The sequence below is a fragment of the Aspergillus ochraceoroseus genome, assembly GCF_002846915.1.
Source record: "Aspergillus ochraceoroseus IBT 24754 chromosome Unknown P175scaffold_2, whole genome shotgun sequence".
Lineage (NCBI taxonomy): Eukaryota > Fungi > Ascomycota > Eurotiomycetes > Eurotiales > Aspergillaceae > Aspergillus > Aspergillus ochraceoroseus.
The window spans coordinates 3,258,596-3,271,647 of record NW_024468477.1 but is presented as its reverse complement, the minus strand read 5'-3'; the positions used below and the strand labels follow the sequence as shown (position 1 = coordinate 3,271,647).

At 48.5% G+C, this 13,052-nt stretch overlaps 7 protein-coding genes across 7 annotated transcripts; 4 read left to right on the top strand and 3 right to left on the bottom strand.

Moving 5' to 3' along the window:
• Positions 1 to 663: 663 nt before the first annotated feature.
• P175DRAFT_0515195 (uncharacterized protein) lies at positions 664 to 2,189 on the top strand (the record flags this gene model as incomplete). Its single annotated transcript, XM_040898844.1, is given in 5 exon segments — positions 664 to 736; positions 768 to 1,133; positions 1,184 to 1,321; positions 1,345 to 1,785; positions 1,805 to 2,189. The coding sequence occupies 5 exon segments, from the start codon at positions 664 to 666 to the stop codon at positions 2,044 to 2,046; spliced, it is 1,260 nt and encodes a 419-aa protein (XP_040754676.1). The 3' UTR covers positions 2,047 to 2,189.
• A 488-nt stretch (positions 2,190 to 2,677) lies between these two features.
• On the bottom strand, positions 2,678 to 3,064 carry P175DRAFT_0530389 (uncharacterized protein; the record flags this gene model as incomplete). The annotated part of the gene is made up of 3 exons (XM_040899784.1): positions 2,678 to 2,785; positions 2,863 to 3,004; positions 3,060 to 3,064. 3 exons carry the CDS (start codon positions 3,062 to 3,064, stop codon positions 2,678 to 2,680), a joined length of 255 nt encoding a protein of 84 aa, XP_040754675.1.
• Positions 3,065 to 3,658: 594 nt separating this feature from the next.
• On the top strand, positions 3,659 to 6,999 carry P175DRAFT_0491658 (putative Ras guanyl-nucleotide exchange factor RasGEF; the record flags this gene model as incomplete). Its single annotated transcript, XM_040895851.1, has 6 exons — positions 3,659 to 3,904; positions 3,977 to 4,298; positions 4,352 to 4,613; positions 4,831 to 6,385; positions 6,437 to 6,865; positions 6,916 to 6,999. 6 exons carry the CDS (start codon positions 3,659 to 3,661, stop codon positions 6,997 to 6,999), a joined length of 2,898 nt encoding a protein of 965 aa, XP_040754674.1.
• A 525-nt stretch (positions 7,000 to 7,524) lies between these two features.
• Positions 7,525 to 8,014, top strand: P175DRAFT_0499818 (LYR motif-containing protein). The gene has a single exon (XM_040896822.1). The coding sequence runs from the start codon at positions 7,622 to 7,624 to the stop codon at positions 7,970 to 7,972; it is 351 nt and encodes a 116-aa protein (XP_040754673.1). The 5' UTR covers positions 7,525 to 7,621; the 3' UTR covers positions 7,973 to 8,014.
• Positions 8,015 to 8,171: 157 nt separating this feature from the next.
• P175DRAFT_0499817 (putative PP-loop ATPase superfamily protein) lies at positions 8,172 to 9,739 on the bottom strand. The gene has a single exon (XM_040896821.1). It carries the CDS (start codon positions 9,703 to 9,705, stop codon positions 8,449 to 8,451), a length of 1,257 nt encoding a protein of 418 aa, XP_040754672.1. The 5' UTR covers positions 9,706 to 9,739; the 3' UTR covers positions 8,172 to 8,448.
• A 158-nt stretch (positions 9,740 to 9,897) lies between these two features.
• erg2 (C-8 sterol isomerase ERG2) lies at positions 9,898 to 10,909 on the bottom strand. The gene is made up of 3 exons (XM_040896820.1): positions 10,550 to 10,909; positions 10,455 to 10,481; positions 9,898 to 10,337 (listed from the first exon to the last, which is right to left on the bottom strand). The coding sequence occupies exons 1-3, from the start codon at positions 10,830 to 10,832 to the stop codon at positions 10,000 to 10,002; spliced, it is 648 nt and encodes a 215-aa protein (XP_040754671.1). The 5' UTR covers positions 10,833 to 10,909; the 3' UTR covers positions 9,898 to 9,999.
• A 1,102-nt stretch (positions 10,910 to 12,011) lies between these two features.
• xgeA (putative endoglucanase) lies at positions 12,012 to 12,800 on the top strand (the record flags this gene model as incomplete). Its single annotated transcript, XM_040893437.1, has 2 exons — positions 12,012 to 12,337; positions 12,401 to 12,800. The coding sequence occupies 2 exons, from the start codon at positions 12,012 to 12,014 to the stop codon at positions 12,798 to 12,800; spliced, it is 726 nt and encodes a 241-aa protein (XP_040754670.1).
• Positions 12,801 to 13,052: the final 252 nt, after the last annotated feature.

The window sequence follows — 13,052 nt, the reverse complement described above, 5'->3', positions numbered from 1 at the left end:
GTCGCAAATCACATTGGTCTTCTGTCGACGAAATGCAACCATGGTGGAGCTGTTCTCAGTTGTAACTTAGGGGCTGAATTCTCGATTGGCTGCCTAAATCCGGCTTGCCTTTCATATGAGACCTGCCCCGGTTTGTGATTAGAACTTAGGGCAGTAGCCAACCAGCGCGAGATTCTGAAATGAAAGGTATGCCTGTCTATCTATCCGCGTAGGGACTTAGTTACGTTAGGGCGGGTTTTCCGCGGTTGGCTCAAGGGCCAGAATCAGTTAGCTTGCTCACTTCCATACTCGGTTGAAGTTGGACCAGCATCTGGAGTTGATTATTTTCCGGAAAGGCGATTTTAAGTACTTCTTTTATATCAGGGTTTATTGATCAGAAGCTTTCACTCTACTCCGTACTCTAGGTTCAATGTGATGAGCTGCATACCCTCGCTTGCCTGAAAATACCCCATCACAGGCACTTTGGAGACGCGGGATTTATTTAAGTATACGTCAGGGAGGTTTCTTTACAATGAGGAAGCCCGACTACGTGAGCGTTATGTCAAATTCGACCCCGATGGTCTTCGTCGAGAGGTCGAAAGACACCTTGGCTCAAGCCATGGACAGGCCGGGGAAATCACCAAAATCGGCGAAGGTGGCTTCAACCGAGTTCTACTTTTAACAATGCAAGACGGATTTGAAGCTATCATCAAAATACCTTACCAAATCGCCGGGCCAAGACATTTTGTGACGGCTAGTGAAGCGGCTACTCTACAATTTCTTTACAGCAAAGGTATTCCCGTTCCTCGGCTATACATATGGATATTCCTCTTCAAATGATAATTCTGCCGGCACGGAATATATTATCATGGAAAAGGCTGCTGGTGTCGGACTGAAGACAACATGGCTGGAGATGAGCAAGCACAAAACACATAAACTCGCCTCCAGTCTTGTTGAAATCGAGAAGAAATTCTTCAACCTTCCGTTTCGATCCACTGGAAGTATCTATTTCAAGGACGATATACCTTCTGACCTTCAGGCTCCGCTTTACGATGAGGCGGGCACTGACTCGAATACGTTTTGTATTGGTCCTACAGCAGACTATATGTTTTGGCGAGGGAGGAGGGCATCTCTCGATATCTTCCGTGGACCATGTGAGGATTAATTGGAAGCTTAGATAGAGTTATACTGTTGACTATGATAGGGGTCGATCCTTGTGATTATCTGACATCTATTGCCCAAAAAGAAATTGAATGGCTGCGACACTACGGAAAGCTGTCGAAACTTGATTTCCCTCATAATGGTTCTACCCCAGGGGAAGTCTCCCCGGATGAATATATTGGTCTACTCGAGAAATATCTCTAGATTTGAACCCAAATAACATTTTTGTTTCTCCCGACTCTGGGGCTATTTCGTGTATCATCGACTGGCAGCACACAACAGTGGAGCCACGTTTACTAGTCGCGGGGCATCCCCGTGCATTTGAGAATCCAGACCTTGAACAGCCGGCTGATCTCAAGGAGCCCTTGCTCCCTTCCGATTACAAAAGCCTTCCAGGTCAGGCGAAGGCCCAGGCTGATGAGCTCTATCGACGCCGTCTCCTCTTCTACTACTACCGCATATTCAGTGGCCACTTAAATAAACCACATCTGCAAGCTCTCCGAGACCCTATCCTTTTACCCCGTCAGCATCTCGTGGATAGGGCGGGTAGGCAATGGAATGGAACCCTTTTGACTCTAAAGGGGGCACTGGTTCGTATGGTTGGATACTGGTCCCATTTGCCTGACACAAGAGGAATAGTGTCCGGTGAAGTTCACTGATGCAGAATTGGATGGGTTCACTGAGCAAGAGCAAATGTGGTTTGACTTGAACAAACTTGTGAACTACTGGCGGGACGAGATTGGCATCAACGAGGATGGTTGGGTTAGCAATGATCGATACGAAGATACGGTGCGAAAAACCACCCAGTTGAAGGAATCCCTCGTCGAAGCTGCCGATGGTGATGAGGAGGATATTCGTCTTTTAAACGAGGGATGGATGTTTAGGGATCGGGAAGAGATTGACTAACAAAGACACTGTTTTAGACTCTTTTCCATGTTTACTTGAAACCTGATCCCTTTTATCTTGGGGTCAATCATTACTCCCCTTGCATACAGTAAGAGCTAGACTTATGAAAAGGAAGGCTTCAAAGACTTGAAGGCCCAGACGCGGTTATGATCTGTCAAAATTCGATTTTGGATACCGCCAGGATCCATCTGAACGCGCTACTATGTACTATGTAGCTACTATGGACATAGATAGTAAGGCGAATTTTTATTCACTAGTTTTTTTCCACTCATGTAGTTACTAGAATGTGACCAACTAGTCTCCAGCGTTCTATAACAGTTTCATACCTATCTGCTGGCACATGGTTCGCGGCGAAAATATATTTCCCTACAGGATCTCTCTCTCTCCCGCCCACCGAACAAAAGACTCATGTTTAGTCACCTCCCGATACCTGGATTTGGGTTCATCCAATCCATCCATCCATCCATCCATCACATCCTCAAAAATTCGGAGAATACACCTCATCCATTTCGATTTACGATATTCGGGGTTCCGTCTAATCTCCCCTTTTCGGATCTAGAAGTTTAGAACAGCCATTGCCTGGTTGAGGTACCGTGTCCACAGTGCCTTATATCGCCTCTTGGGACCAGCGCTATTCGTCCTCTCCGTTCGCTAGCAGGAATTTGGGTTCTGGTTCTTCGGCCTGCGATTCGACCGCTAGGTGTCTTTTCGTCTCTTTCCTTTCGTCGAATCTTTCACGCTTTCCACGAATAATCAGCCAGCATCCAACCTCCTTGGCTACTAAACGTGCGGCTGGACAGTCCCCAATTGACCTACCAGCTCAGTTTGGTTTGTGCGCGGCTTGCAGATCCCGGGCTGGGTGCACAACTCGCAAAGTTCCTGATCCTGTGCTGTGGACTCTGTTCCCAGCGTCGACGACAGCAGCTCAAAGCTGATTGCTTTCCCGACTTGTTTGGCTCTTCAATCGACGCGCTCCTCCATCAATTACTGTTGATCAATGATTTCCCCCCCACTTCATATCCCTGGATTTTCTTGTTAGTCCTCTTTTCTATTGGGCTTAGCCCCGTTCTTCCGCCTCCAACGACTTGCTGGGGTTTTGGGGCCATTGATATATTGTTGGTCAACTTATGATCAATTGTTCTGGCTGGTTCTGCATCACGCCTAATATCTCGTAAGATTCCCTTGTCCTACCTCTCCCGCAATGATTATATCATAGAAAATCTCTTACCAGTTTGTGATATTCCTGCAGTCAGGTTTTACCCGGGAATTTGCGTCCGATAAAAAAAGGAAAGAGTGACAAGAAGGGGAGAAAAAAAAGAAAAAAAGAAAAAAACCCTTGACCGACAGACTGTCAAAACAACTTCGAGCAACCACCACGAACGATTTACAGCAAAGGAATTTGAGCAGGACAGGGCAAGAAAAAGACGTCAAAAATTCAAATTAAACCGACTTCTAGTTTTCCTTTTCCAAGCGACAATGGATCAGCTGGCGTGCCCACTTCACTTACTTACGTAGCCGTTCGACCTTGCGCTGTCGCACTTTGTTTGCTTGACCGGAACTTTACTCGCGCTACAGGGAGCATCCACTTGCACGCGAAAAATAACCCTTCTTTATGGCTTCCCAAGCTATGAGGAGAGAGAGGGCTTCGAGCGATAGAGCTCAGGCTGGTCTCATACCCCAACGGCCGGGCCTTCCCAATCGAACCATTTCCGCTCCTCCCGGAGGATTACACAAATTGGATCCATCTAGAGCAACGATGGGCGTTGGTGATAAAGTTGGACGCACACTTATCGAAGAAGAGGAAATTCAATCGCCAGGCCGGCGACATGGGATGGCATTGCCCCATGCTGGTAACGAGGTACGGTTCAATTTCTTGGTGCTATTGAGACACTGAACGTGGAATTTTATCTGACTATCATGTCGTATCTAGGTGTCCTTAAAGCCGAGTTTTCCTCACGTTAGTATCGCGGTGGTCGGTGGAGACCGAGTAGGTAAAACGGCCTTTATCGAGAGTGCTTTGGAGATGAAACGCCCCCTTTCCTCGCGATCAACAACGAAGAAAATGTCATTGGATGGAACCGTATATGTCGTGCGGTTATTGGAAATGCATAGCAGGGAGATTTCGCTCACTAGCGATGGCAAAGTCCAATGGCCACGTCTAGGTAACGACTCGCCACAGATGGTTGATGGCGTTCTGCTTTTACACGATGCAACTCGTCCCGAGACTCTCCCTGAGATGGTGGAGATGCTGGGTACGTTCTCACTCGACACATCAACAAAGAATCTGCCAACTTACTTGTTCTAGAAAATTTCGCCACAGCCTCAGTTCCATTTGTATTTGCGGCTACCAAATGTGATGTCCGAACCCCTGATGGACCGGTTGAAACCTCAGTAGGCAGCTATGACGTCCATCGGACGTCCCTCGAATCGCCCCAAGCACAGAAAATGTGTATCGCTGTGGTTTTGCGTGCTGTTTTTAGCCAAAAGGATGGTAAGTTTAAGACTTTGAGATTGAAAATACACCCCATTGCCTTTGATATCGTTTTTATAAGAGGCGGGAAAGGGAGGTAGTAGTGAGCAAATGAGAAAATGGTTGGCAACTCGGGGATGTGATACGGCCATCTCCATATGATATACATGGTTTCATGGTTTCTACTTTCATCAACAGCCCCTTAAGACGGCCCGCATTCGCGCTAGTTCGCGGCCTAGGTTTAGCTCGCTGCTCGCGTCCTCCTGTGATTTTTTCCGCTGATCCTTGGGAGTTTGACTCTGCAAACACAACAGAAATCCGGCCAAATCGCATCCACTGCATTTTTTTGCTGGTCCTGGTTTAGATGTGGATGCTAACTGCTTCCTCCTAGTTGTCGCTGAGAAACGTCCAAATTCCTCGAGCACACAAGAGTGGCATCATACTCGCACCCGCTCGGAAACCCCCACACCATCGCTTTCTGGAGCCGCGGGCGGCCCGTTTCGTAGTGCTCTTGATTCAGGAGTCGATGGGTACGGTGTTGACCGTCATCCCAGCGACTCGACCACGTCTCTAACCCTGGCTTCCAATGCACAGGGCTCACGATATGCCCGGAGCAACTCGCAACCGGTGCGACCTCATACACCTACGTCCGGGCCGCTTCTAAATCCCATGAGACCATCTGCTACTATGGACTCGTCCCCGAACAAGGATCGCCATCGACAACATCGCCTTCACACAACCTGGCGCAACAGTGGCGGGTCGGACGCTTTTAACAGCTTTTTGGACATGGGGGATGACATTGATGGACCGCGGAGCGCCCCGTCGAGTCCAGACAGCAAGGATAAGGCTTCTAGCGAGAGTTCCTCGAATGAAACGGGCTTTACTTTCGATGAGCTGGTAGATCGTCTCGTTTCCCAACCTATGTCGAAGCAGGATTCCAAATTTGCCTCGATTTTCTTGTGCCTCTATCGAAAGTTCGCTGCCCCCGCTACGTTGTTGAATGCATTGATTAATCGATTCGAGCGGAACGAGAAGAACATCACGGATCAATTGACTCGTATTGCAGACCAACTAAGGCTTCTCAACGTCATGGCTCAATGGGTGTCGGAGTATTCTGGCGACCTAGCTTACCCTAAGACACGGAAGCGGATTGTGGATTTCGTCTCTACTCTAGAGAAGAGCCACTTCTATATGTTCGCTGCCAAGGAGATCGGCTCATATCTCGAGGTTAATGCAGAGGACGATGATATTGGATGGGCTTTCCGGGATGGGGAAGCGGAGGCGTTTGAGGGACAGGAAACTTTCTTCGATAGCTCTGCTCGGAGCTCGCCGTCTATGTTTTTAGGGGGGGTTTCGATTGATGACGACGCAAATGAGGAGGAAGAGGACCCTATATATAGCATGAGCGCTTTGGACCTTAGCGAAGGCGTACACGACTCATCCTCAAAGCTCTCTGCCACGCTGTCAAACCCTCCGGTTGCTGAAAAGCCTGGAACCGTCTCTAGCCAATCCTTCACCTTCTTGAGTATCGAGGCGGCACAGAGAGAATCTCAAAATCTGGAATTGACGGCCCGAATTCCGCTGACGAAAGTACAATGGCGGCAGCTCATGGAAATTCCAGATGACGAATTTGCGCAAGAAATGACTCGTATAGACTGGATTATGTTTAATTCTTTCCGCCCGCGAGATCTTGTGCGACATGTTAGCCTCTCAGGGCCAGATAAGGACAAAATACAGAGTCTGAAACATGTCAATCGAATGATTAAGCAATTCAACCACGTGGCGTTCTTTGTGGCCAGCCTGGTCCTTCTCAGAGATAAGCCTAAGCACCGAGCGAGGGCTTTGGAGAAGTTCATGAGCATAGCTCAAGTAAGGAACCCGTAACTTGGCGATGATAGACTGTGCTGACTTGGCCCTTAGAAACTCCGACGGCTGAACAATTATAATTCCCTTGGGGCTGTTATCGCAGGAATTAATGGAACACCAGTTCACCGACTTAACCAGACCCGGGAACTTGTTCCGGTCCAGGCGCAGAAGGCTTTTATGAGGCTGGTTATCCTCATGGGCACGCAGAAGAGCCATTTTGCGTATCGCCTGGCATGGGACAATTCATTTGGCGAGCGGATTCCATTCTTGCCACTCCACCGTCGCGATCTTGTGTCAGCCGAGGAGGGTAACAAAACCCTTATTGGGGACACGCGAACTCGGATTAACTGGAAGAAATTCGAGGTGATGGGCGAAGTGGTTCTAGGGATTCAACATAGTCAGAAGACTCCCTATCCGCACCTGCATAGATACGAGGATGCGACGCGGGCTATTCTAGACATGAAGCTTTCCGGCGATGACGAGGTAGGCTACGTTTCCTTTAAGCAATATATACAGCTGCTCACCGATGGTAGGAACTATATGCCCGCAGTATGCAAGTTGAACCTTCCTCGGGGGGGGACCTCGTACGAAAGAAGTTTGGCTGGCTACGACCGTAAAAACTGATCTAATTGATGTAGTTGATGTAATGTGATCTGACGAGGATACCTATACCTATTCTATTATGACTCTGCACGTTTGCACGCTCCAATTACTATTGACGAGGACTGATGAAGCGCTTCATGATCGTCATTGAGATAATGTACATACATTGTTGCTGAACATATGTAGTTACTACCCGCATACTTTAGTATCGATACCTTTTTTTACGCCTCCTCCGCGGAGTTAATAAAGCTGCTTTCCCAGAAATATCCAATCCACGAAGTTGCTTCCAGCGTATAAATATTCAGCACCCCGTAACATCCCGTCTCCACCGGAAACACGAGCTAATCGATGGAAAGTTGCCTTGAAAAACTCTGCGCTGTGTGTTTAATTCTTTCTTAGGAGGGATAAAGATAGTTAACTAAACCGACCACTACTTTTACATAATAGAGCCCATTTCCTAATTAGGAAGAGCACAATTCGACCCCGATCCAACAAACTCGACAACTCCCCCCCCGATTAAGGTACATATTACCTAGGTTAGGAGAAGAGAAACTCAAAAGCACAAACAACACCTCAAGCACCCAAGCCAAAGAACCCCAAATCCAAATCCAAATCCAAAGGAAAACAAAAACCAAAATGCCACTCTCCGCACACGCCAAATCCACCTACCGCGCGCTGCTCCGCGAACTTCCTCGCCGCTCCCTCTCCGCACCTACTACTACACCGCTGCACCACCGAATCCGCGAAGCCTACCGCGCCACGGCGGAAAAAAAGCCCGGCGGCGAAATCGATGCAGAAGAGCTCCTTCTGCGCCGGGTCCAAGAGGCCGAACAGTTTGCGGTCTATGCGCGGGCGCAGCGGACGTATGCGATGCTGGTGGAGAGGTATAATCCTGGCTCGGCGATGGATGAGGAAGAGAGGATCAGGCTTACTGCTCGGAGGGTTGGGTTGGATTTACCGGTTGAGGCGGAGAAGGAGGGAATGTGAATGGATGGATGGATCTATCTATCTATCTATCTATCTATCTACCTTTTTTTGGGGGGGGGGGGGGGTGGATTGTAACTGCTATATTTGATGAATAATGGATGGTGGGTGGATGGATGGATGGATGTGTGGATGTTGCTGTGGAATTTTGTCCCTATACTATAATAATAGTATAGGTATTATAGATGGGTTGGATGGAGTTATTTGATTTGTTATTTTTTTTTTTTTTCTTTTTTCTTTTTCTGTGTATGTATGATTAGAACGATGGAATGTATTGTCTACATGTGAGCTTTGGTATCTGGTGTCGTATCTCGTGATCATGCGTGGAGCATAGATGTATGATAGACCGGCCTGTTTCTCCTTGAGACGAGACTGGACTGGCCGACTCGGTGCGGCTTCGGATAGAGCCGAGTTGAAATTGGAAGCTTATCGATCTATCTTCGGGTTCTAGTTGGAAGTCTCAACGTGTGTTGAGCAGCTCACCCCGTCAACTGGACTTGCTCCATCTGTCTTCGCAGTGTAGAGCTGCTCTCTTCTTCCTCTGCGTCAATCTCCATTTCGATTGCTGTTTTGGGCCTGTTCTTGTTCAAGCCCTCTAGCAAAGCGCATGCGTGGCATATCTTTTGGCTCGAGATATATCCGCATCGCTGACATTTCCCTAGAACTTGCTTTCTCACTGTGACCTTTTCATTAGTTTTCTTCTTTTTCCTCTTTGGCAGAGGAATGGCGGAAGTCTGCTGCGGAGGCATCTTGATTTCTGTCTCTAGACCAGCAGCAGCCTCAGCCTCGTCCTGCTCCAGCTTCTTCTCCATGTCCGCCATTTCGCCACCTCGAGTTCTTCCATCCTGGCTTCCACAGCCCCCCACTGTAGTCTCGTCGTCTGCAGATGCGTTCGGTCCGCCATCTCCAATGGGCACAAGTATAGCCATTTCCTCTCCACTCCTAACGATATCCAGAATCGAGCTTGGACGAATCTTCTCCAGATCCTTGATCAAGGTGCGCGCACTCCCCCGGAACGCCTCCGGCGAATAAATACACTCGGTACTGAAATAGTCCAGCTGCTTGTGGTGCGCATACAGCACAATCTCCTTTTCGTATGCGTATTTCAACGGCTTGCTGCGCTTGATATCCGAGGCCGACGAACCCGTAACAATACTCGTGCCCCGGGACAAACGAGGAAGATCTCCACGCAGCAAGTTCATCATCACCGTCTCAGCCACATCGTCCGCATTGTGTCCCGTCACGACATGGTTGATGCCCAGCCGCTCAGCGCCACGATCTAGCGCCTGCCGTCGGAATACACCGCAGTATTTGCAGTTCCCCTTCTTTCCGATCTGTTCCACCACCTGGTCCATTGTCCAGCCATAAAGCTCCCCATACCCAACAATTACCAACGGCATATCATACTGCACCGAGTTGCGCTTCACGGTCTCCAGACTGTCATCGCGGTAGCCCTTTATTCCCTCGTCGATGGACAAGAGGCACAGTTCAAGCCCGTAGTTGTAGCGCTCGTTAAGCGTTTTGAGCACGGAAGCTAACACGGTGCTGTCTTTTCCGCCGCTCGCGCCGATGGCCACTCGTTCGCCGGGGTAGAATAGGTTATTGGAAGTGATGGTTTCATGGACTTCGGTCTCGAAAATCTGCAGGAAGCACTCGCGACAAATCTTATGACGGTTTTTGGGTCGGATAATGACTGCCCTAGATTTCTGGCAGTTGAAACATAAGGACGGAGCCATATTGCTTGCTGTGTTGGGCAGTTCAATAACTGAGTATTCGCGGGGCCGAGGGGGAAAATCTCATTTTCTTCTTCCGATTAACCAACTGATAAGATGCTTAGTCATTCTTTTGTCTGGTTTGCATCCCGCATAGGGGGGGTTTTTTTTTTTTGTTGGACGAGAATATTGAGCTGGAAAAAAAAGGGAGGACATTAATAAGGTTAATTATAATCATTATACATAGATATCTAACTATATAATAATACAGTGCACATTAATCCAATTGCTTTTTAGCATCCCGATGTGTGGTGTCCCTTACATCTTTCCCTTCAGAGCGTTGGCAATCATCTCGCGGGCGGTGATACGGGAGGTAGCCCACAGGGTAGGGAAGTCTAGAGTACTCGAGAAAGTATCCGCATAGCCAAAGAAAAGCATGGGAGGGATCCAGCCACGGGCGTATTCCAGAGCAAAGCACGACGAATCCATCTTATATTGCTTAACCTCGCCGCGGCGGAGGTGGTGGACGGAGCCCTGAGGGTAGACTTCAGGCTCGTAGGAGCCGGGGACGTAGGCGAGCTGGGTGCCTTGGAGAATGTTAAAGTAGTCGTCAGCGGTGTGGCGACCGGTGTGGCCTTCAGTTCCGATCGCGGTGCCTAGATTATCTCTGTCAGTATTCAATTACCGCTGTGTCGTCTGCTTTCCTTTCCTCCCCCCATGTCGGGAGACTGAATCCAGGGATGAAGAGACGAAGGAAGGTAAGGAGCGTATACCGAAGATAATCAGATACTCGGTGATACCTAGAGTGAGTTAGCAAAGCTCTCAATGCAAGTAGTATTAAAAATAAAAAATAAAAATAGTTGCATACTCGCGTGAATAATGTACATGGCACCCATCGCACCACCCGCGTTGTTGAAGACCCATTCCTCGTCCATGTTCAGGTGGGTACCGGGAATCTTCTCGTCTAATTCGGAAACAATATACTGGACAATAGAGCGAGTGTCATTTCCGTGTGCAGCAATTGCACGCTGGGACAGATCGTGCAAATGGGCTGGGTCGAAGATGTAGAATTGCTCCAGGCGCGCGTCCAGGTACTTGTAGAGCCCTGTGAAGAGCGCCAAAAAGGCGATTGCAATGCTGAGGGTGCGCATTGGGGAGAGTATTGGGGGGAAGGGAGGGTAAAGGAATTGAACAGACAGAGGATAATATCCAGGAATCCGGATTAGCAGGAAAAGTTGTTGAAGTTGTAAGGGGCCGCGAGATTCAGCATCGTGAGTATTTTTGTTTCATTGGGCTATCCTAATTAGGAAATAGACTCTATTATGTAAAGAGAGCGCTCATCGACGAATCTCGTCGAGTCGAGTCGAACCCCGCAGGCAGAGCTGGATCCTGTAAAAGAACATCGTCTCTGATGGTTTTTGGATATCTGAATGGTTACTTTCTTTCTACTTATGAAATGAATACCCTGGCTGAAGCAATGGCAGAATTCATAAGCTCATGCCCCTTTTAACCGTGCCCTTGGTTGGTCGCAAAAGAGATCTTCCCGCCTAGAACAAATCCCCTCCACTAATGTCGTTACCTAGGTAGGTCCTTTCAACTACCTAGACTCTTCCGTCGTATTGTCGGTTTTTCAGATAGATGAATCTTGCCGACGACCTTCTTGGACGCTGTTTCACCCGAACCAACAAGACTCGGATGATCGACCAGCTGCTAGGTTGCAAGGCTACAATTCGTTGATGAATTGCATGTTGCCAGGATGGACATCACTGTCATCAAGCCATAGAAGGCGGTGCCAATATAAAAGAGGGTGTCATCGCGTGGTAATGTCGATCACTGAATCTTTTCCTAAATGGATTCGGGAGTTGTTCGACGCCGCTGATTTTGGCCTCTGCGACGTATTCGCAAGAGGTTATAATGACCTGTTTTGACCGGATGTCTCTGGACTGGTCTCCGCATCGGTCTTTACCCTATGATAGCACGACTCGCACTTACAGAGTAGGTAAGGATTTCTCGTAGATTCGCTATTTCTTCAAACGGCATTGATGGGATCAGGAAAGCCCTCTGTGGGGAAAGGGGACAAGGGACCACTCTCTGGAGAATTACCGGAGTACGGACCAATACTGAGAATTCAATCATCAATCCGTTAATTAGGGTTGAGACTCGTTTTCTTAATATGCTTCTAGTGGATTAATATGGAAGTTGCCCGAGTTGTCTGAGACCCTCCGCTGAAGATAAATAGCATCTCGAGCCCAGGTAGAAGATAGTTGCTTTTCTGAAGACAGACACCCTATATCAAAAGTCTTATCTGTCTTTGTCTGACTCGGACCAAAATGAAGTTTCTTGCTCTTGCTCTGGCCTCTCTGGCCTCTGCTGCCTCTATCGGCGCCGAGGACGCCACCCGCCGTGGTGACTTTTGCGCCCAATGGGACACCGTCACTGCGGGCAAATTCATTCTGTATAACAACCTTTGGAATGCTTCCAGTGGTTCACAGTGCACGGGGTTGGACTCAGCCAAAGGTAACAGCATTACCTGGCACACCAGCTGGAGTTGGTCCGGCGGTCCATCCTACGTCAAGAGCTACGCCAATGCTGCGTATCAATTCACCGCAACCAAGCTCAGCAAAATCCGGTCTATCCCAACCGAATGGAAATGGAGGTAAGTCGGCCCGGGTTTTCCTGCTGTCTGCTCCATCATGGGTTTAATAATGATTCTGGATAGCTACACTGGAAGCGACATTGTGGCCGACGTAGCCTACGATATGTTCACTTCTCCCACCGCCAGTGCAGACGCCGAGTATGAGATTATGATCTGGCTGGCTGCCCTTGGAGGAGCTGGCCCAATCTCCTCAACCGGGTCTGCCATTGCAAGTGTGACCCTTGGAGGGGTGAAATTCCACGTCTGGTACGGACTCAATGGCCCAGTGAAGGTGTATAGCTTCGTTGCCGCCTCCACCACCAAGAGCTTCTCCGCAGACTTGAACGATTTCTTCAAGTACCTAGAGAGATCTCACAAGTTCCCAACATCCCAGTATCTTACCCATGTCCAGGCCGGTACTGAGCCCTTCACGGGATCGAATGCTAAGTTGACTGTGTCTTCTTACTCTGTCCATGTTTCTTAAACTGGTTTCTGTACATAGTTTGCCTTGTGGGCGAGAAGGCTTGTTCCTCTGGATTCGAGAACTTGAATACCTTCCCTAGAGAGATTTGAGGAAGTGAAGAAATTCAGTGGTAGTATTAGCTACTTTCCAGTGAGTCTATTTATAGCATTGGGGTTGGGCCTGTAGGCACTGATGTTCGGCGCTTAGGTGAATGGAAGGTCCGACATGATTAGAATCAGTTAATGTAATTCCTGAGATACAAGGATTTAATTT